General features: G+C 42.1%; 1 protein-coding gene and 1 long non-coding RNA gene across 2 annotated transcripts in view; both read left to right on the forward strand.

The window, feature by feature from the left end:
• The first annotated feature begins 539 nt into the window (after positions 1–539).
• LOC308081615 lies at positions 540–3,599 on the forward strand. The gene is made up of 3 exons (XR_013932878.1): positions 540–670; positions 1,737–1,855; positions 3,391–3,599. It is a non-coding gene; the product is annotated as an uncharacterized lncRNA (long non-coding RNA).
• A 28-nt stretch (positions 3,600–3,627) lies between these two features.
• Positions 3,628–22,756, forward strand: part of LOC308081608 (uncharacterized protein) — a gene marked incomplete at both ends in the record, with an annotated part of 146,000 nt that continues 126,871 nt past the window's right edge. The window contains 8 exons of the mRNA XM_080457969.1: positions 3,628–3,894; positions 4,638–4,716; positions 5,627–5,695; positions 6,237–6,289; positions 9,725–9,771; positions 9,993–10,204; positions 20,789–21,048; positions 21,481–21,597. Of these exons, the coding sequence (XP_080314095.1) occupies positions 3,628–3,894; positions 4,638–4,716; positions 5,627–5,695; positions 6,237–6,289; positions 9,725–9,771; positions 9,993–10,204; positions 20,789–21,048; positions 21,481–21,597 (1,104 nt within the window). The remainder of the gene's footprint in view (positions 3,895–4,637; positions 4,717–5,626; positions 5,696–6,236; positions 6,290–9,724; positions 9,772–9,992; positions 10,205–20,788; positions 21,049–21,480; positions 21,598–22,756) is intronic.

Genomic DNA, 22,756 nt, shown 5'->3' on the forward strand with positions numbered 1-22,756 from the left:
ATTGTGTTGTTGGGAGAGATGGGCTCTGGGAAGAGTTCAGCAGGAAACACCATTCTGACAGGAAGTGGTTTTCAAACTGAACTGAGGTCAGTGCAGTGTGAGGTGAGACAGGGTAAAGTAGCAAGGAGACAGGTGACAGTGGTGGACTCACCAGGCTGGTTCTACAACAGTCAACTACAGGACACCTCAGAGATGGACAAACTGGAGATCCAGAACAGTGTGTGTCTCTGTCGTCCTGGACCACATGCTGCTCTTCTGACGGTTCCTCTTGATAGAGCATTCATCAAAGCACAGAGAGTAGCAGTAGAGGAACACATGACACTTCTGTCACAGAGTCTCTGGAGTCACTCTATGGTACTGTTCACCAACGGAGACAGTCTGGGAGACAGAAGCATTGAGCAGCACATTGAGGCTGAAGGAGAAGACCTCCGCTGGCTTGTTGACAAATGTGGGAACAGGTATCATGTCTTCTACAATATGGAGACAGATGATGACACACAGGTAACACAGCTGCTGCAGAAGATAGATGAGATGGTGTCAGGAAACAGAGGTGGACACTGTGAAGCTGATGTAGATTTTTATGAGAAGATGTCAGAGAGGAAGATGAACATAGAGGAACATGTCCAGACACTGACCAGGAAACTGACCACTCTGAAAGCTCTCTCTGAAGGTGATCAATCTGTCTGTCTGTCTGTCTGTCTGTCTGTCTGTCTGTCTGTCTGTCTGTCTGTCTGTCTGTCTGTCTGTCTGTCTGTCTGTCTGTCTGTCTCCAATCTGGCTGGTGAATTATTATTAACAATAATATTAATAATACATCAGTGCAAAAAAAGGGGCAATAAATAAAAAACTAAAATTCAAACTTATTCACAACTGAACACCAGTAAAGCATCTGCTCAAAAATATGTTGTAACTTTTTGTCAATTGTATTAATTTTCAGTGTTAATTCTCAATGTTAATTAATTAATGTTATTAATAATTAATATAACACAATCTCTGAATCCAATCCTAAATATCAGTGTTAAGCAGCACAACGTGTCGCATCGTGTTGTGTTGTGAGCTTGTAGATCAGCTATTTTTGAACAAAGTAACTAGTAACTAAAGCTGTAAAATAATTGTAATGGAGTAAAAGTACAATATTTGCCTCTGAGATGTATAGTGGAGTAGAAGTATGAAATATCAAAAATGGAAATACTCAGGTAAAGTAAAAGTAATTCAAAATTGTACTTACTGTAAGTACAGCACTTGAGTAAATGTACTTAGTTACTTTACACCAGTGGTTCTCAAAGAGGGGTCCTTGAGGGTTTCCAGGGGGTCCCATTGCGAAATGTTCCAGATTTTATACGTTGGTTAGTCAAAGATAGCAGATATACAAGCTCACAGCGCGTCACTTCCTGCTGCGAGCTTGTACATCTGCTATTTTTTAACATTTTTGAAAAGATTTGAATAATTTAGCATTTCTTTTAACACAAATCTTCTCTTCTGGGGGTCCCTGGCACAAAACATTCTCAGATGGGGGTCTGTGGCCAAATATATACATGTGGGGATCCTTGGAACCAAAACGTTTGAGAACCACTGCTTTACACCACTGTGTGTGTGTGTGTGTGTGTGTGTGTGTGTGTGTGTGTGTGTGTGTGTGTGTGTGTGTGTGTGTGTGTGTGTGTGTGTGTGTGTGTGTGTGTGTGTGTGTGTGTGTGTGTGTGTGTGTGTGTGTGTGTGTGTGTGTGTGTGTGTGTCAGGAGAACATCAGAGTCTATCAGATGTGAGATTGATGCTGGTTGGTGGAGAGCAGAGGGTCAGGACCAGAGCTGGAAATCTCATTCTGCAGCACAATGTGTTTACAGAAACTCTATACAAGGTGAGTAATATGATGTGAATGTTATAATGAAAGAAGTAAACAGTGAAGAGATCAAATATAAATGTTTTCTGATGTTAATGTGAAAGTATCTGCTGTCATGAATGTTTAACCACTTCCACCCTGGTGTCTTAAAGGGATACTTCACTTTCACATAAAATAAACATTAAAAATATATATTAAAACAAAATGAAAGAAGTTATGGCAAAATTAAGGCCCCCTCACACATTAGTAGGACACTCTAATGCGTGAGGGGGCCATGAATTTTCCATTACTTTTTTCATTTATTTTTAATATATTTTTTAAATGTTTCCCCGACCCGAAAGTGAAGTATCCCTTTAACCCTTTAAGACTGGGAAAGCATCATCTATGTTACTTTAGATTTCTTTGGCCATTAAAAAATAGCAGATCTACAAGCTCGTAGCGCGTCACCGAGTGCCGCGCTACGAGTTTGTAGATCGGCTTTTTTTTTTATCACGGAAATTTTAGCAAATCTTTAAATATATATATATAGATTTTTATTTTTAAAGCGAACATTTGTAACTCAAATCTTTGCTTCTGGGGGGTCCCTGGAAGAACATATTTTGAGATGGGGGTCCGCGGCCAAATACATAAAATTTTGGGGGTCCTTGACCCACACTGATTATAGCAACATACGTTTTTTCAAAAAACTCTTAGGATTTAGAAGATATTTGTAGAATCCCCCAGAAACAAAGATTTGAGTTACAAATGTTTGCTTTAAAAATATATAGTCAAAGATTTGCACACATTTTCACGATTAAAAAAAAATAAATAGCAGATCTACAAGCTCATAGCGCGGCACCGAGTGCCGCGGTATGAGCTTGTATATAAAAATGACACAGGTGCGTTCCCGGTCTTAATAGGTTAATCATTTTTCATACCCCCCCCCCCCCATTTATTCTTGCATTGTTTGAAAATAGCAGATCTACAAGCTCACAACCTGTCTCATAGCAACATGTTTTGAGCTTGTAGATCTGCTAAAGCTATAGCCAAAGTATAAAATAGGGCTTAAAGGGATAGTTCACCCCCAAAAGTACTTTCTTTCTGTAGATTAGTCACTCCATGGAGACTTGAATTCATGGATATTGTGTTGTTTTTGTCTCATTCCTAAAACAATAATTTGATGACCGGCAGCGGTTCCGGTAGGAGACACAAAGAGTCTCCTTTGTGTCTCCTACCGGAACCGCTGCCTACCGGTCCGCTGGTCATCAAATTATTGTCTTAGGAATGAGACAAAAACTAAAACATATCCATGAATTCAAGTCTCCATGGGGTGACTAATCTACAGAAAGAAAGTACTTTTTTTGGGTGAACTATCCCTTTAAGACCAAGAACAGTATTGTCATAATAATATAGTCACTGTACCAAACTAAAATAAAAGTACTCATTATGCAGAATGGACCATTTACAATCATATTACTGGATTATCATTAGTATATATTAATGTATTCATTGAGGACATAATAGAATGAAGGTTTTGCATTTTATAACAAACATACAGTAACTTCATATTCCAGGAGTTTAAAACCCAGACTAAACTGACACAATGTGTCAGAAAACAGAGACTAGTTGGTGACAGAAATGTGAGTGTGGTGATCTGTCCAGACTGGTCGACTACACCTCCATCACAGAAGACCAAAGACGTCCTTCTACACGGTGTGACTCTGTGTTCTCCTGGACCCCACGCTGTCCTGGTGACTGTTCCTGTCTGGTCCAGTTTCTCTGAAGCTGACAGGAGATCAGTGGAGAAACACATGGAGCTGCTGGGTGACAGAGTCTGGAGAAACGCTCTGGTTCTGTTCATGTGGGGATGCGGGCTGGGAGGGAGACGTGTTGAGGAGTACATAGAGTCTGAAGGAGAACCTCTGAGGTGGATCCTGGACAAATGTGCCTACAGGTACCATGTTCTAGATGGTATGAAGTGGGACATTTCAGAAGTTGCAGAGCTGATGGAGAAAACAGAAGACATGGTGACCAGGAACAGAGAAGACAGCTCTGTCAGAGACACAGGACACTTCAAGGTGGGACATGAGACAAGACACATGACACTGTTTGAAAGACTGAAAAGAATGAAAACATTTACTGCTGAAGAATGATAAAGATAATGTATTAATCCCTGTGGGGGAATTCAGATGTTGTAGCAGCAACAGCTGTAAGTGTAAAACACAAGACAGGTACAGCTAAGAGTAGAGAGATAAAAAAATATAAAATACAAAACTAAATAAAAATAAATTGATTCAGAATGGAACAGACAAGAAGAAGAATGAAAGAAGAGAGAGGAGATGAGAGAGGAAGTTGTAGTTTGTAGTGACACAGACACTCAATACTAATGACCTGTCTGAGGGTTTGTCTAATACTCATCTATCTCTGATCTACAGTAGAACTTTCTAAGGAAGTTATTATGCTCACATAATATTGACATGTATTCATTAGGTCAAGCTTCATAGGGAATCTGTTCATTGAGAATTGACAGTCCTTTGGGACAAAAGCTACACATTTGATAGCCAAAGAGACTGACTTTACACACTCTTCTTCTTTCCAAAAACATTTATAATAACAGACAACAAGTACAGTCAATTTATATTTCCAACACATCTGGTTCATGACAGCCTACTGATCATTCCCTTCAAATGTATTTATTGTTGATTTTATCATGAATGAGCGTCCATAATCCAGACATAATGCTTATCGATTTTACAATGATAGTTAATAACATTTATGGTGTGATTGTAACATGTTAATGTCTTCTTTGTTCTACATACAGAGTGATGTGTCCAGTGTAACAGCATCACTACCAAGCATCCCTGGTGGATTCAGTAATGAAGTTGTAATGCAGGTTGCAGGTTAGTTTCCTGTTTCTAATATCATTCAAACTATTATTACAGCATTTATTTTAACATACTGACTGTACTGGAGGAATAGAGTTTAATATTTCAAAGAAAACAGTGTTACTTAAAGGACGACTTCACCCATTTTAACCTATTTTCATATAATTGCTCCTCACTAAAGCTCATTATAATAAGTTACCATTTGTGTCTACTCACTCTGTGTCTCAGAGGAGGGCTGTGGACAGTTCAGAAACCTGCCTACCAGTGACATCATCGATGGGGAATCCAAGCTAATAGAAACTGCAGGCTTTCTATTGCTGGAAAGTTAGCATGCTATAATGGAAGCTATTGTTCTTGCTTTAATATATTTTTTAAATTTTTATATATATTTTTTTTTTTAATTCTTCATGTTATTTCCTTTCTTTGATGTAAACACAGTGTGAACACATAATGTGGTGACACATCCAATCTCCATGGGCGGAGCGGAACATGTCAGAAATTCAGAGCTAAAGGCAACCCTCTCACGTGAACTAATAAGCAACGTGATTGGTTAAAAACCTTAACCAAGAACACACACGGAATATAAGCGACGTGATTGATTAAAAACTAAAAACTAAAACCTGCTTAACGATGATGTCACTGGTAGGCAGGTTTCTGAACTGTCCACATCCCTCCTCTGGGACACAAACTGAGTAGAAACAAAGTGCCACCATTATAATGAGCATTAGGGAGGACCAATTAAATGAAGAGAGGTTGAAAATGGGTGAAGTCGTCCTTTAAGTTATCAAATAAGACAAATGGATTGAAGTGATCAGATGTTCTGATTCTTCTCTGATTATGTAATATAGTGAATCAGTTCATTGAATATTGTGTCTTGCTGCTTGTTTTCTTCACATTATGAACATAAAAGTCATTTCTGTTAGAGTATCAACTGATTGTTGTTTTCTCTCAGGTGCATCAGGTGTGAAAGAACCTCAGATTAGCCAGACAACAGGTAAGTTCTTCACTCTCTCACCTTTATGTTTGGCCATGGAATCAATCTAAGAACTAGATAGTCCTCCAACGAAAACGCGATTCCACGATTGCAGGAATTACCTCAGATTTCAAGGCCGTCCGTGGATTTCAAAGCCGTCGGCGGAATTCAAGGCACAGTGCAGAAAACAAGTAGAATCTTTGTAAAACACCGTCGTATGGAGAAGTATTCTCTCTGTCTCAGGGCAGTGCAGACAGCTGAACTCCCCTCCCCCCTCTCACACACACAGGCATGCAGAGAGAGAGAGAGAGAGAGCACACAAGGCTCAAATCATCAGAGTTGCTGCAGTGCCAATTCTTTTCAGCTTGAGGCGCGGTGGAATATCCCTTTGAACCCCATGGGACATTAGCTGACCCTGGCAACAAGAAGAAATCTTAACTAGACACCATAAGAGTCCTAAAAACAGGTTACAAAGTGCTGGGGAACCCTCTCCCCTGCCCTACTAAGGCTGTTGTACGGTATATTCATTTGAACTAAAACCAAGCTATTATTTTTCCTCCAGGTGCCGGACTGAGTCAGCCAAACGTGTCGCTGAAACCATCAGAGACGTTTCAGGTTGGTAAAGTGTGTGTGTGTGTGTGTGTGTGTGTGTGTGTGTGTGTGTGTGTGTGTGTGTGTGTGTGTGTGTGTGTGTGTGTGTGTGTGTGTGTGTGTGTGTGTGTGTGTGTGTGTGTGTGTGTGTGAAATAACTAAAACTAAAGGTGAAAAAACATTTCAGTTAACTAAACTAAATAAAAACTAAAAGAAAAAAGAAAAACGATAACTAACTGAAACTGTATTGTGTGTTTACAAAACTAACTAAAACGAACTGAAATTATAGTCAAAATGCCATTAGTTTTCGTTTTTCTCAATATTTATAAGCCTTTTAGATTTAAATTAATTCGATTCATTTCCCCTGCGCAGTTCTACGTCAGTTGCAGTCACCGTTGGTCCGCTGACGTAGTCGCCCCAAAACACCGTCGCCCCAGGGCAAATCAGGCAGTATTAGATTCACTGGTACGCGAAAAAATTGGGGGTGAGCGTGTTTTGGGGCAAGTTACTCTGTTTTTTTTCGATGTGCATCGTCGCGCGTGAGCAGCACTGACTGACTGACTGCACGGCATGCCAGTGCACGTTACTTTATAATGGCGACGGAGAAACAAGTTAGAAGAAATATGGTCCTATATGGGATTTATTTGAATACAACAGCAAGAAAGACAATAACAATTGCCTTGTAGTGCAAACGGGTGATGTAAAGTAACTAAGTACATTTACTCAAGTAGCCTACTGTAGCCCACTTAAGTACAATTTTGAGGTACTTTTACTTTACTGGAGTATTTCCAATTTTCTGTATTTTTACTTCTACTCCACTACATCTCTCAGAGGTAAATATGGTACTTTTACTCCACTACAATTATTTTAAAACTTTAGTTACTAGTTACTTTGTAGGTATTTTGATTATTATTACAAAACATACATTATACCCACTTCATTTCGGCCATTTGAAAATAGCCGATCTACATGCTCACAATGCTTTGGTGAGCTTGTAGATCTGCTTTTTTCAAAAGATTTGTATACCTTTTATAGCCTACATTTTGAAAACTTGTGAAATGGGACATTCTGCATTATGAGTATTTTACCTTTGTTTGTAATTTTGATACCAATACTTTTGTGCTTTTACTCAAGTAAATTTTGAATTCCGGACTTTTACTTGTAAGGGCGCGCTCCCACCAAGAGTTGGCTGGCCGCTGTTTGCAGAATCTGCCAATGCATTGTCAATGCAAATGCGTTGATTCACGCAAGAGCAGATTTTTCCGCTAGTCGCGCAGACCTTGCGTTTATCTGCACTCCGCGACTAAGCATAAAACTGCTGGAGGCAGGCGCTGATTTTCTCCCTCTGTCCAATCGGGTGAGTCGAAGGCGGACCGTCTCAAGACTCAGGAAGCAACATGGTGCTCAAGGCAGCAGGCACAGGCGGTGCGGGCTACTGGGAGGCTCCTGAAAGTGAGTGACAGGCGCGACACTCCCGTTTTTTAGAATCCGCTGGCTGCAAAAAACTGTGGCCGCGCACAACCTGCGTTTAACAGCGGCCAGCCAACTCTTGGTGGGAGCGCGCCCTAACAGAGTATTTCTTCATTGCAGTATTGATACTTTTACTTAAGTAACAAATGTGAGTACTTTTTACACCACTGATAGCGAGTACCTTGACAAGGCAGCCTCTCTGAGCACCCAGAAACCCGAGACCCCTGGACCCTGTGTGTCTCATGAAAGGGTTTATGTTCATATATTGTATTGCTATTTTGATTTATACCAGGCACAGTACATTTTGCACTTAAGGCTGCTATCTTGTGGACTGTTATAGTTGTGTGGATGGTTGATTGTCCAACAGTAACTGAATAATATATATTTTTAAATGGTATCTTTTGTTTTAGTTTTTATCACACAATACTTACTTTGACCTTTTGAATCCTGCACCTGACAAAGTATGAAAAAAAACTAAAACTAACACTAAAACTAATAAAAACTAAACTAAAACTAAGCGTTGTCACAAAAATAGAAACTAAATAAAAACTAGCAAACCCGCTCTGAAAACTAACTAAAACTAACTGAATTAGATATTTTTCGGTCAAAACTAACTAAAACTAACTGAATTAGAAAAAAAAAAGTCAAAACTAACTAAAACTAAACTATAATGAAAAATCCAAAACTATTATAACCTTGGTGTGTGTGTGTGTGTGTTTCTGTTAGCCGGTGTCTAGGTAAATAATCAAATAAATAAGAATTGTCACATGAGCAAGTTTGGAGCCAGTTGGAGTGCTTGTGTGCTGGCAGACCCCGGACACACACCATGGCTTGGCCATTTCAATCATAATAGTTAGAAGTTAGATTAACTTCAAAGTTAGGTTTATGGGGCAAAATGGAGTGAGTTTGTCTTGCCTGCTGTTGCAGCCAGCGTCAGTCTCAGGCGTGCATGCACACACGTACACACAGCTCGCTTGCTGTCTCTCTTCCTCCGAAATATGTTGCATACCAATTAAATATACTTAGGCCTAATGGTGCTTCTACTGAATTATTACCTGAGAAAACAGAACATTTGCAACGCTATTTTTTATTTAAGATTTGAGTGACGCATATCATTAAAGAGCGTAGATATGACGAGGGAAAGTGTGCTCCACCTGTGTGCACTGCTTATTATGGTAAGTATGTAACTAAGAGATCTGATGTGTAAAATCTTATGACAAAAATGTATGAAACAGTGTGATTGCTGTAGCTGTGAGCTAGAATTGCATAGGATCCTAACTGGAGGTGTGCATCTTCATTGGCCTCGCGATTTGATTATGATTCATCGGTTAACGATTTGATTCAACTCTATGATGCATCTTGATGCATCAAAATGTTTCTATATAACTACTAATAGCTAATAGCTCAGTTAATACTGATTTATACTTTTTATGTATAAAGTGCTGTAACATGTGTTTATAATCACTCATTCAAACATAAACATAATTAAATTAAAATAAATAAATGGTATATGGTAATGGTATAATTGTGCTGCATATAACATACAAAAATAAGGTTTTCACAGCTGTTAGAGAAGGGCATGTAGCAACTTATAATGTAATAACGGTTCATAATGTATTAAACTAAATGTAATAAAAGCTCAATAAGGTTCTTTGTGTAATACATTATTATATTATTACATTATGCAAAAATCTGTTATGTTATGCACTCATGATTTTATTACATTATGAGTCGTTACATTATGAGTTGCTACAGGGCACTTCAAAGTAGATTACACTCAGTTAAAGGGGTAGTTCAGCCAAACAATTACTTATTTTCTATCAATTACACACCCCATGAATGCTTTAACTCATGGAGATTATTTATTTTTGGTCATATTCCTAAGACAATAATTTGATTACCGGCGGAGTCTCAGGTAGGAGACTCAATTGAGTCGCCATTGAGGAAAGTTACTGATTGTTTGTTTCCTGACTGCTTTCTGCATTTCAGACCTTTTCACCCAGCGTGAACACAGAACATAAAACCTATGAATACAGGTCAGTCATCCTAAACAGCTTCATTGGTAGCTTCCTCTATAGATGTAGAAGTTGTGTCTTTAAACCCATCAGCTGATCACTCACCACAGCTGTTTCCACAAACATGTTGTTTCTATTCAACCAACCACTGGCATTGTAAATGAACTGGATGCAACATGTGGCAACATGACACCTAATGAAGTCAATAGATGATATCAATAAATGATTGTTTTGTGTCACAGCTCCAAGTTACCCGAGGCAGGGCTGTCCAATTGCAATAGGACAGGGTTGATGTTTAAAACGAAAGGGGAAGCAGAAGTCCTCTACAAGGCTGATGAGTGGGATGAAGGACAGCTCCAGTCAACAGAGACTCCTGCAGGGCCTCTGTTTGACATCCAGTGTCCTCAGGGGTCTGTCAGTCAGCTACATCTGCCACACAGTGAGGTGACATCCGGTGAGGCGCTGCTTTTAGCATTGTCCAATCATTATTCAATGTTCTGGTTCAAAGTGACACAGTGTAATAATAATATGCTGGAAACCAGTGTCTAAGCGGTCAGACCGATTTTGATATATTTGATATTTTTAAGTTATTATCTTCGCTCATGAAGCTCTCAGAAGGTTCCCCTTCCATGACTTTTCCTTAATATTCAATCCAAATTATCTCATTTCCCCTCCATCTGAAACGTTTTCTAAATATGAAATTAGGCACCTTCATGCATTCCCGGATGTTCATTTTTTGCCCCAGGCAGAGGTCTTCACACCAAACCGTCATTGTTCTAGTTAATGGGATCATTTGCATGTCACTGTCAGCTCGAAACCTGGCAATGCAAACTCTCCCCTCTAAATAAAAATGACAACTTTGTTTAAAACTAGAAAATATTGTTCCTGAAGAAACAATATGGGCTCGCTTTAAAGGCAAAAAAATAGTTATAAAAAGTACAAATTCAGTTTGACTTGGTATCTCTGTCTTTGTGCTGTGTGTGGGCGTAGACTTGACTCCGGTTGATCAGATCGGGAGCACCCGTTATCATTCTCCTAATTGTCAGCAGTTTCACACCTGCTTGCATAGCTGATGGTAGTAAGGGGATGGAGGGTATAGGGGGCGGTAGTGATGGGTGCGGGGTGCTCCCCCTGGCTCCAGTGAGCTTGTAGATTAGCTATTTCCGATGGTTTACTGTGTGTGTGTGTGTGTGGGGGGGAGTTGTGTCGGGTTATGTTGACCACTACACACCATTAGTGTTAAATTGGAGCTTGAAATGTCCAAAATTATTGCCATCAAAATTCCACCCATTTACACACACATTCATACACCGATGACGGAGGAGACCATGCAACTCATCGGAAACAATCAGGGGTTCCAGCGTCTTGCTCAAGGACACTTCGACACTAATTTTGGGGGAGCCCGGGATCGAACTGGGAACCTCACAGTTACCATTCGGTCACTCTACCCTTGAGCCACCGCCACCCCCTGTACTCACACTTTCAAGACTGACAAGGTATTTCCAAAATAGCAGATCTGCAAGCTCACAACGTGTCACATTGTAGATCAGCTTTTTTTGAATAGCCAAAGTATGACAGAGGGGGGTATGTCATGTGGTGTGGGAGGTGGGGTGGGAGGTGGAGTATGGGGTGTGTTTGGGGGGGTGGGAGTTTTGGAGCTTGCAGTGTACAAACGTTTTAGCATCAAAATATACTTTGAGTACCAAAATAAAAGTACTATTTTCAGAAAATAGCAGATCTACAAGCTCATTACGCGTCACATTGTAGATTGGCTGTGTGTGGTTACTGTAGGTTTTGTATTAATAGTCAAATCTGCAAAGTAACAAATAACTAAAGCTGTCATATATGCTGTAATTGTAGTGGAGTAGAAGTAACAAAAATGGAAAGTAAAGTAAAAGTACCTAAAAATTGTACTGTGCATTATAAGCACTTGCATAGTACTTGAGTAACTGTACTAAGTTACTTTGCAGCACCACTGAGCAGCCAATGACTGACAGGCTAGCTATCAACACGTGTACTGATGGCTAGAGTGTAGAGTGACAGGGGTTTATATTAATGGTCTTAAATCAAAATGTATACATCACACAGCTTAGATCTTTGTATTAAATCAGAGAGCAGACCTGTGCGCACTTGGTGATGTAAAACAATATCTGTAGTGTAAAAATTGCGGCCACCATGGCTTTACGAAAACATGGGCTATTCCTCCTGTGTCCTTCTCTCTCCCTTCTAGCAAACACCATTAGTGTGTATTGGAAAAGCTGAAAAGACTGTGAGATCCACATGTGCTTTAACACTCGCATGACTGAAGTTTCATTCTCCTCCACCAAGCCTGAAAAAATATCATTTTGATCCCCAAATCAGGCTATCCTATTGGCCACTGTCTCCCCTCTCTGCTCCAGACTAGTTCACACTTTCTCCCCCAAACAGTAGGGGGTTCCATTGTCTTCTAAAAAGCTGAGAGTTGAAAATGGGTTGCCAAATTTTGAGAGAGAAATAAGCAGGCAGGTCTATGAAAGTGTTACTGCATGCGTTGTGCACACTCACACACACCCCCTTTTAAAGTTGCAGCCGCGCACGCACACACACACACAGAGTCACACCACCGTCAAATGAATGGCAGGAGGATTCAGATTTCAGAGCGAAACTTTACAAAATAAAACGGTAAAATGCTTTGCACGGGGCTCGGGAGAAAGAGAAGAGGTGATATGGACACATTTTCGCTACATCGATGTGGAGAACAAAACACAATGCTTGATTTTATCCTAAGGCAAGCAATGTGGGAAAAACACAACAACTTGAAGAGACACAAGCGTTCACCACAAAGAGATCGAGTTATAAGTTAACAAAAGGTTTGGTGGTGGTTGTTTACGACGTAACATTAAACGTGGTGTTGCGTGTCGGCTTAATGTTCCAACAAAAACACTAATCCGACCCCAAAGTGCCCAAACTAATGCTAACGAACTTACATTAGCTTCTTAGCATGTAGCGATAAACTTACACCTGGTGTTTGCACTTTCTCCATTTACAGCCCGTACATCTACACAAACGTTCAGATTTCAAATATAAAGTGCTTACCTCATGGCCAGGGATGTTACAATTATATTCGGGTAACCCATAAGTACCCATATTTTCCGTATTGTCCAATAAAAAACATTTTAATCCGATCGGTGGCCATTTTCTCCGTATTTTCTCCATGCTTTCAACTACGTGACCCTATCAGTTGGGAGGTGTAATTGCACTCTGATACACTATAACTCTATGAGAAAATGACCGCCAATCGGATTAAAATGCTTTTTATTGAACAATACAGAAGTTACGGTTACTTATACCCACCCGAAGTCAATTGTAACATCCGTGGCCACGGAATAAAAACTTGAAATCCGAACGTTTATGTAGATGTACGGGCTGTAAATGGAGAAAGTGCAAAAAACAGGTTGAAGTTTCGTCGTGACTGTCATAATATGACCGTCATGTGATGCTGCTTTAAATTTAGTAGCAGCAAGCGAACTATAGTAACTTGTAAACAACCCAGTGACAAACCTATATTATTATTATTCATAATAATAATATTCACATTATTGTCTGAGCGTAAAGCGTAATTCTATCAGCTGTCCACGTCGCTGACAAACGCGTCTCCTCTCCTCCTCCCTCAGTGCAACAAGTGAACACAATGCTATGTTCCACAAATGTGCTCAATCCTGCGCAAAATATCTGATCTTCAAGCATAAAACAGTTGCTGCGTGACAAGCTGTATGCTTGTAGATCCTATCTTTTTCCACCGCTTTGCAGTGAAAGGGAAAGTGGAAAATGGGTCGCCAAATTTTGCGAGAGAAATAAGCAGGTCTATGAAAATGTTACTGCATACTGCATGCCGAGGCTAATTTGCAACACCAGTCCCTGGTTAGACCTTTCTATATAAATATATACCTAATAAAAATGCATGAAGCTCTAATCTAAACAAGTATGAAAAGATATTTATATCTGCAAAGTAACTAGTAACTAAAGTTTTCAAATAATTGTAGTGAAGTAAAAGTACAAGATTTGCCTCTGAGCTGTAGTGGAGTAGAAAAGTATTACCATTATAATGTAATTATATATATAATTATAATATTAATAATAATAGAAAGACGTGAAAAACAAGCCCAAAGTCGCTTATAATAAGCAGACATGGCAACATAGACTTGCATAGACTCGCTTTCAGCTCGTCTACGGGCGGGGGGTCTAGAGGTGTCAACTGCTCTTGCCTGGGGGAGAGAGGGGGAGAGCGGTCAATTTAGCCGAAATATAACGGTTGGGATGGTATATATGGCATATATTTCATATTTATAATACGTTTCAGAAGAAAAAAAAAACTGAGATGATTTGAAACAAATATTTAGGAAAAGTCATGAAAGGGGAACTTTCTCAGAGCTTCATGAGAGAAGATAATCCACTTTAAATTCTCAAAATCGGTCATATTGATAGCTTAGTCATGCAAGTGTTAAAGTGGGATAGCTTCAAAAGTATAAACGTGATCAAAAAGTTAAACACAGCAATGGAAGTCATAATGTACCTCAACCTTTTAAAGTTTAAATGGAGTCTGTAAGTTAAAGCATGCTGAAGTAACATGATTGTAAACAAGTGAAAGAAAAAGGGGGTTTCAGTTGAAATAACATTCCCATTCCCCTTTTTGGGGTGTTTAAAGTTAAATATTTAAAAAACTACAAATGATTTCCACAGTAAGCTGGATTTTTTACAGTTTAAATGGAATTTCTAAGTGAAACTGTCACAGCCTCTGCCTCTGCCATAGCCTGTGCCACACCCATTCCCCCTGTGCCCTGATGACTACTTGTTTTCACCTGTGTTGATCACCTCACCTGTTCCCAGTTCTGTGTTTAGTCTATATATAGACCTTGATGCATGCCTGTCCCTTGCGGAATTATAAGTTTGCTTATGTGTCCGAATGACACTTTCCCCTTGTTGTAAGGTTGAACCTAAGTTCGTCAGTAAAGTACCATTACGTTTATTCCTCGTTTCCTGTGTCCTGTTATTCTGCATATTGGGTCCTTACCTGGTTTTCAAGAGTCCTGACAGTATAATTCCGCCTTCAAGATGGACCCAGCGGATTTTACTCAGCTACAAGGTGCTGTTGCCCTACAAGGACAGCTTTTGGGCCAGCACGAAAATATTCTGACCCAGACGAACGATCGCCTCACTCAGCTGGTTGCCGCCGTCCAGAACCTCACCGTCGCTCCCCCCGCTGCTGCTCCGCCTGGGGTCCAGGCACAGGCCGTGGCCGGGGGTCCCCAGGGACCAGCCGTCACACCCAGGGAGCCGCGTGTTCAACACCCGGAGAGGTATAGTGGAGAGGCCGATACCTGCCGTGGTTTCATATCACAGTGCACTTTGATTTTCACCCTCCAGCCATCTGTCTTCACCACTGACGGTGCCATGGTGGCGTATATTATGACTTTGTTATCTGGCCGAGCGCTCGTCTGGGCTAATGCGCTGCTGGAGAAACAATCCCCCTTGTGTGCCGACTACGACCTTTTCATTGAGGAGATGAAAAGGATTTTCGATCACCCAGTGAGGGGGAGAGACGCGGCGACTCGTCTGCTGCATCTCCGACAAGGACGCAACAGTGTCGCTGACTACGCGATCGAGTTCCGCGTCTTGGCCGCGGAGAGTGAGTGGACGGAGGTGGCGTTAATTCCTACTTTTCTTCACGGGCTCTCGGATGAGGTCCAGGATGAGTTAGTTTCCCGTGAGTTTAGTGAGGGGTTGGATTCCCTTGTTACCTTGGCCATTCAAGTGGATAATCGCTTCCGTGAGCGCAGGAGACAGAGACAGTGGAGCAGAGCGCCGTTCTCAGCCGAACGCTCCCGAGTGGGGCCGAGTGTTCCCGACTCCTCCCGAATGGTCCCGACGTCACCGACACCTGCCGAATCCCGGTCTACCGAGGAGCCTATGCAACTGGGACGCACCAGGATTTCTACCAGGGAGAGGGAGAGAAGGATAGCTGGGAGGTTATGCTTGTATTGTGGTAAGCCAGGCCACTTCCGTCTTTCATGCCCGGAGAGAGAGGGAAAAGGGGAATTACTGGTGAGCCATATCGTTTCATCCTCCCCATCTTCTTCTTGCTTTAAAGTCCCTGCCGTTTTGTCCTGGGGGGGCAAGAAACACTCAGTCACTGCGCTCATTGACTCTGGGGCAGCGGGGTGTTTTTTGGACAGTTCTTTTGCTCTTTGTCATGAGGCACCTTATTTTAAGTTAAATCACCCCCAACGTGTCACTGCTTTTGATGGACGTCCTCTGGGAAAGGGCGTGGTTCAGCATCTCACTGAACCTCTGGGCCTACGCTTGTCTGGGAACCACTGTGAGAGTATTCAACTTCACCTTATTGACTCCCCTGAGCTGCCGCTCATTCTGGGGCATCCGTGGCTGGTGCACCATAACTCCCACATCGACTGGCCGTCCGGGACCATATTGGAGTGGGGCCGTTCCTGTCATTCCCATTGTCTACGCTCTGCACCTACTGCGCCTCAGTCTCCAGGGCCTGGTCCTTCGTCTGGGGGCCCCGAACCCCCCGATTGTTCTAAGGTCCCTCCCGAGTACTCTGACCTCAATTTGGTCTTCTCCAAGCAACGTGTGGCGTCCACACTGCCCCCACATAGGCCCTATGACTGTGGTATTGACTTGCTGCCCGGGACATTTCCACCTCGTGGGAGGCTCTATTCTCTCTCGGGTCCTGAGGTGGCGGCCATGGAGAGCTACATTGACGAGGCCCTCACAGCAGGGTTCATCAGACCGTCCACGTCCCCAGCAGGAGCGGGGTTTTTCTTCGTCGGGAAGAAGGATGGCGGCTTGAGGCCCTGCATTGACTATAGAGGGCTCAATCGGATCACGGTGAGGAATCGTTACCCCTTACCTCTTATGTCCTCATCTTTTGACCGTTTACGTGGGGCTACATTTTTTACCAAGCTTGACCTCAGAAATGCTTATAATTTGATACGCATTAGGGAAGGGGACGAATGGAAGACGGCGTTCAACACCCCTAATGGTCATTATGAGTATTTGGTCATGCCGTTCGGCCTCACTAATGCCCCTGCTGTCTTCCAGGCTCTAGTTAATGACGTACTGAGGGACATGTTGAATCGTTTTGTGTTCGTGTACCTGGATGACATACTCATATTTTCTAGATCACGGGAGGAACACATCCAACATGTACAGCGGGTGCTGTGCCGTCTCCTGGAGAACCAGCTCTACGTCAAGGCGGAGAAGTGCAACTTCCATGTGTCCACCATCACCTTCCTGGGCTACATCATTACCACTAAGGGGGTGACCATGGACCCGGGTAAAGTCAAGGCAGTGGCTGACTGGCCCCAACCCACCACCCCGAAACAATTACAAAGGTTCTTGGGCTTTGCTAACTTCTACAGATGTTTTATCCGGGACTACAGCAAGGTGACAGCGCCTCTCCACGCCCTCACTGCCGGTCCTGCCACCCGCTTCCGTTGGACCCCCGAGGCTGACCGGGTCTTCAGTGAACTGAAGCGGCTTTTCTCTTCTGCCCCCATTCTGACCCACCCGGATCCTACTCTGCCTTTTGTGGTAGAGGTCGACGCTTCGGATGTGGGGATTGGCGCAGTGCTCTCGCAATGTCCCCCCAAGGAGAAGAGGCTCCATCCCTGTGCCTTTTTCTCGAAGAAGTTGGATTCGGCAGAACGCAACTATGACATCGGGAACCGGGAGCTGCTGGCGGTCAAGAAGGCGCTAGAGGAATGGCGGCACTGGTTGGAGGGAGCGGAACATCCTTTTGTGATCTGGACTGACCACAAGAATTTAGCTTATATTCAGTCGGCCAAGAGGCTCAATTCCAGACAGGCCCGGTGGGCTCTGTTTTTTGACCGTTTCCGCTTCACCCTTTCCTATCGCCCTGGTTCCAAGAACCTGAAGCCTGACGCACTCTCCCGCCAGTTTGACCCTTCTGAGAAGGACCCGGATCCAGGTCCCATTATTCCGAGTGCCCTGGTTATAGCACCCGTCACCTGGGAGATAGAAACCATCGTTCGGCAAGCGCTTCAGCGGGAACCTGACCCGGGTGGTGGCCCGGCATCCTGCCTATTCGTCCCTGTGGCCGCTCGTTCCAAGGTGCTCCAGTGGTCCCATTCTTCCAACCTCGCTTGCCATCCTGGCGTTCGACGCACCCTAGCCCTCCTCCGGCAACGCTTCTGGTGGCCGTCCATGGCGGCCGACACTCGCTCCTTTGTTCGAGCTTGCGCTGTCTGTGCTCGCAACAAGACCCCCAACCTCAGACCTTCGGGGTTACTCCAACCCCTGCCGGTGCCACGCCGCCCCTGGTCCCATATCTCTATTGACTTTGTCACAGGGCTTCCCGCCTCTGAGGGCAAGACGGCCATCCTAACCATCGTGGATCGTTTCTCGAAGATGGCCCACTTTGTCCCTATGCCTAAGCTTCCCTCCGCCAAGGAGACGGCCCAGCTCATGATTGACCATGTCTTCCGGCTGCACGGGTTACCACTGGATGTGGTTTCGGATCGGGGACCCCAGTTCTCCTCTAGGTTTTGGAGGGCCTTCTGTTCCCTCTTGGGAGCTTCTGCCAGCCTCTCGTCAGGCTTTCATCCCCAGTCAAATGGCCAGACGGAGCGTGTGAATCAAGACCTGGAGGTTGCCCTCCGCTGCCTGGTGTCGGATAATCCCTCCTCTTGGTGCAGTCAGCTCGCCTGGGTGGAGTATTCCCATAACTCCCTTCCCTGCTCCTCTACTGGTCTGTCGCCATTCGAGTGTGCACTTGGTTATCAACCTCCGCTGTTTCCGGAGCAGGAGATAGAGGTTGAGGTCCCGTCAGTTCAAGACTTTGTCCGTCGTTGCCGTCGCACCTGGAGGAGAGCCCGGTCCTCTCTCCTGCGGACAGCTGCAAGGAACCGGAAAAATGCCGACCGGCACAGACAGCCTGCCCCTCGTTACCAACTCGGACAGGAGGTTTGGCTTTCTACCCGGGATTTGCCTCTGCGTGTGGAGTCTCGAAAATTGTCCCCACGCTACGTTGGTCCTTTCAAGATCACACGCATCAACCCAGTAGCCGTTCGCCTCAAACTCCCCAAGACCCTTCGGGTGCACCCTACTTTCCATGTCTCTCAACTCAAGCCAGTTTCCTCCTCCCCTCTGGTGCCTCCCACAAAGGCGCCCCCGCCTCCTCGCCTGCTCGATGGTCATGCCATCTACACCGTCCGGCGCCTTTTGAAGATGCGTCGCTGGGGCAGGGGTCGTCAATACCTTGTTGACTGGGAGGGGTATGGACCAGAGGAGTGCTGCTGGGTCCCTAGTCGGGACATTTTCGACCCCTCCCTGATTGCTGACTTCCACCGTCAGCATCCGGAGTCGCCCAAGGGGACGTCAGGAGCCGTCCGTAGGAGGGGGGGTCCTGTCACAGCCTCTGCCTCTGCCATAGCCTGTGCCACACCCATTCCCCCTGTGCCCTGATGACTACTTGTTTTCACCTGTGTTGATCACCTCACCTGTTCCCATTTCCCATTCTGTGTTTAGTCTATATATAGACCTTGATGCATGCCTGTCCCTTGCGGAATTATAAGTTTGCTTATGTGTCCGAATGACACTTTCCCCTTGTTGTAAGGTTGAACCTAAGTTCGTCAGTAAAGTACCATTACGTTTATTCCTCGTTTCCTGTGTCCTGTTATTCTGCATATTGGGTCCTTACCTGGTTTTCAAGAGTCCTGACAGAAACTATGTAGGAGTAGTTAGGTGCCAAACTTTTGAGGAGAATAAAGAAATAATGTAGAACATCAATAGTGTGCACACAATAACTCCAACCCGAACCCATAATCCTAACCTCTAAATGTTGTATTTTGTCTGAGCAATATGTCTGTGCGCTGATGCAAACAGCCCAGCCTGCATGCGTGTCTGGCTCAAAACAAAACACAGTGCGTAAAGGCTTACTTTCAACACTTAAAGGTATTTTTTAGTTCCCTTGTCATATCTATGCCATATAGAGTTATAATCTATCGGATCTATGTTCTTCAATGAGATATGCGTCTGGTCACATGCATAAATGCAACTTTAAAAAGTTGATCTGTGTAATTTAAGTAAATATTGTTTACTCTGTCGCTAACAGTGAATATTTATTTTCCAAATAAAAGTAAAAGCAACTGAACTGTGGTTATTTAATGACGTGGATTGACACTGGCCAGGTTTCTGGGAATATTTTCCTCCCGGACACACATTCTGAGTTCTATATTAGATTTAGTTTTCTGCCTCTTAAGCTAAATGAAGCGTAGTATACCTGGGAGGTGGGATTTAAATGTTGTGTTATGTAGCCTAAGCAAAGTCTGCTTGTGTAGTAGGTGGGCTTTATGCCGTCATGTGACTGTTAAAGAGACAGTTGTGTGTTGTTTCCTTCTTTTCTTTTCTTTTTTCGAGGTTTACCGTAAAATTGGATCTATGATGTTTAAAGGAGAACGTTGCTGATATTTAACCCATTAAAATCGGGGAAGAATCATTTTAGATTTTATACATATATATATATATTTTTATATATATATATATATATATATATATATATATATATATATATATATATATATATATATATATATATATATATATATATACATATATTTTTTTTAATGTTTTTCCAGAAAACTGTTAGGATTTAGAACATTGGTTTAGAATAGTGTTTTTCAAAAATAGCATATATACAAGCTTGTACATCTGCTATTTAAAACAAATTTGAAATAATTCTGAATAATTTGAGAAGAAAAAAAGATTGTTTTACATACATCTCCTCTTCAGGGGGTTCTTGGCACAACAAAAGTTTGATAACTACTGATTTAGAAGGTATTTGTAGAATCGGCCTCAGGTCTTAATGGGTTAAACTAAGTATAGGATGTGAAAATAAGACTCAAGACTTTCAAATGCCCTCTGTGTCACGTTAAACTCTGTAGATACACAGAACATATTGTGTTGTGTCTGATTTTCACGCATATTAAATAATCTGCTAAATGTAAACATATTTTCACAGTTGATGGCCTTTCTGTGGCCCACATCTCTGATGACGGGAAGGTGACCTTCTTAAAACCACTGAAAGTGACCAAGACTCACGTGGTTGTAGATGTGACCCAACTGTCGTTTTGGGGCAAGTTTGGGCTCGTGTGGAAGAGAATGTCCAAACTACTTAAACCTAGACTTACCGATTGTCAAGTTCTGCTGTCCCTTCGACCACCAAGCGACAGACTTGAGATGAAAGTATTTCTGCTGCCAGGCAACGTGCCTATTGAAGAGGTAAAGTATGTTCTGTTAAGTAACTAGCATCTCAAGAGGCTTTGAATCTATTTAAAGGTAGTTCACCCCAAAAAAATACTTATTTCTTATCAATTACACACCCCATGACACCTTGAGTTCATGGAGATTATTTTGTTTTTGTCGCATTCCTAAGCCAATCATTTGATGACCGGCGGAGGAGACTCTTAGGAGACTCTTTAAGTCAGACTCCGCCGGTAAAACATGAAATAGATTCACATTTAGAAAAGACAACCAGAGGATATTCTGTAGTTGACAAAAATGAAAGACCAAAGTTTAATGTAGTAGGAGGACAAAATGACCCTATTGATGGCAACAAAGCCTAAACATACTGTACAGTAACCTGTAAAATCTGCCCATGTACCAGACATTATGAGTGAACCAGCTGGTCAAGTTGTCTTGGTGTTCTTGTAGGTGATGTCAAAGACCAACAACCAAAATGATAAATACATCGACTCTCCGGCAAACTGTTATCTTGCCCGAAAGAGAGACTACAGTCTGCACTGTCCTACACATGGCGTTCAGCCTGAGGTATCACACACTAAACCTACTGTATAACCTGGTTTTATCATAATATGATCAAAACAGGTTGTACAGCAGTTACAAAACTATTTACTCAGCTTTCTTTCTTCTTTTCTTTTCTTTTCTTCTCAATCTTAACCAATATATATTTTGCTATTCTCTGCTTTCTTATGAAATGAAAAAAACTAACTAAATAATAATGCTTCATATTTTAAAGACTTAAGGTCATTACGCACCAGGAGTGACATGAAACAATACGAAAATGCGTTACTTAATCCTTTATTTTGGTGATGCTCGTTTCAAAAACCAATTACGTCACTTCTTTGCCTCATTATAATAGTGTTCAGTGTAATGTACTCATAATACACTAGTTATGATAGTGTTCAGTGTAATGCACTCATAATACACTAGTTATAATAGGGTTCAGTGTAATGTACTCATAATAAAGTAGTTATAATAGTGTTCAATGTAATGTACTCATAACACACTAGTTATAACAGTGTTCAGTGTAATGTACTCATAATAAAGTAGTTATAATAGTGTTCAATGTAATGTACTCATAACACACTAGTTATAATAGTGTTCAGTGTAATGTACTCATAATAAACTAGTTATAATAGTGTTCAGTGTAATGTACTCTTAATAAACTAGTTATAATAGTGTTCGGTGTAATGTACTCATATAATACACTAGTTATAATAGTGTTCAGTGTAATGTACTTATAATACACTAGTTATAATAGTGTTCAGTGTAATGTACTCTTAATAAACTAGTTATAATAGTGTTCGGTGTAATGTACTCATATAATACACTAGTTATAATAGTGTTCAGTGTAATGTACTCATATAATACACTAGTTATAATAGTGTTCAGTGTAATGCACTCATAACACACTAGATATAATAGTGTTCAGTGTAATGTACTCATAATGCACTAGTTATAATAGTGTTCAGTGTAATGTACTCATACTACACTAGTTATAATAGTGTTCAGTGTAATGTACTCATAATGCACTAGTTATAATAGTGTTCAGTGTAATGTACTCATAATGCACTAGTTATAATAGTGTTCAGTGTAATGTACTCATAATGCACTAGTTATAATAGTGTTCAGTGTAATGTACTCATAATGCACTAGTTATAATAGTGTTCAGTGTAATGTATTCATA

The sequence above is a fragment of the Gymnoscopelus braueri genome (assembly GCF_963280865.1).
Source record: "Gymnoscopelus braueri genome assembly, contig: SCAFFOLD_51, whole genome shotgun sequence".
Classification (NCBI taxonomy): Eukaryota; Metazoa; Chordata; class Actinopteri; order Myctophiformes; family Myctophidae; genus Gymnoscopelus; species Gymnoscopelus braueri.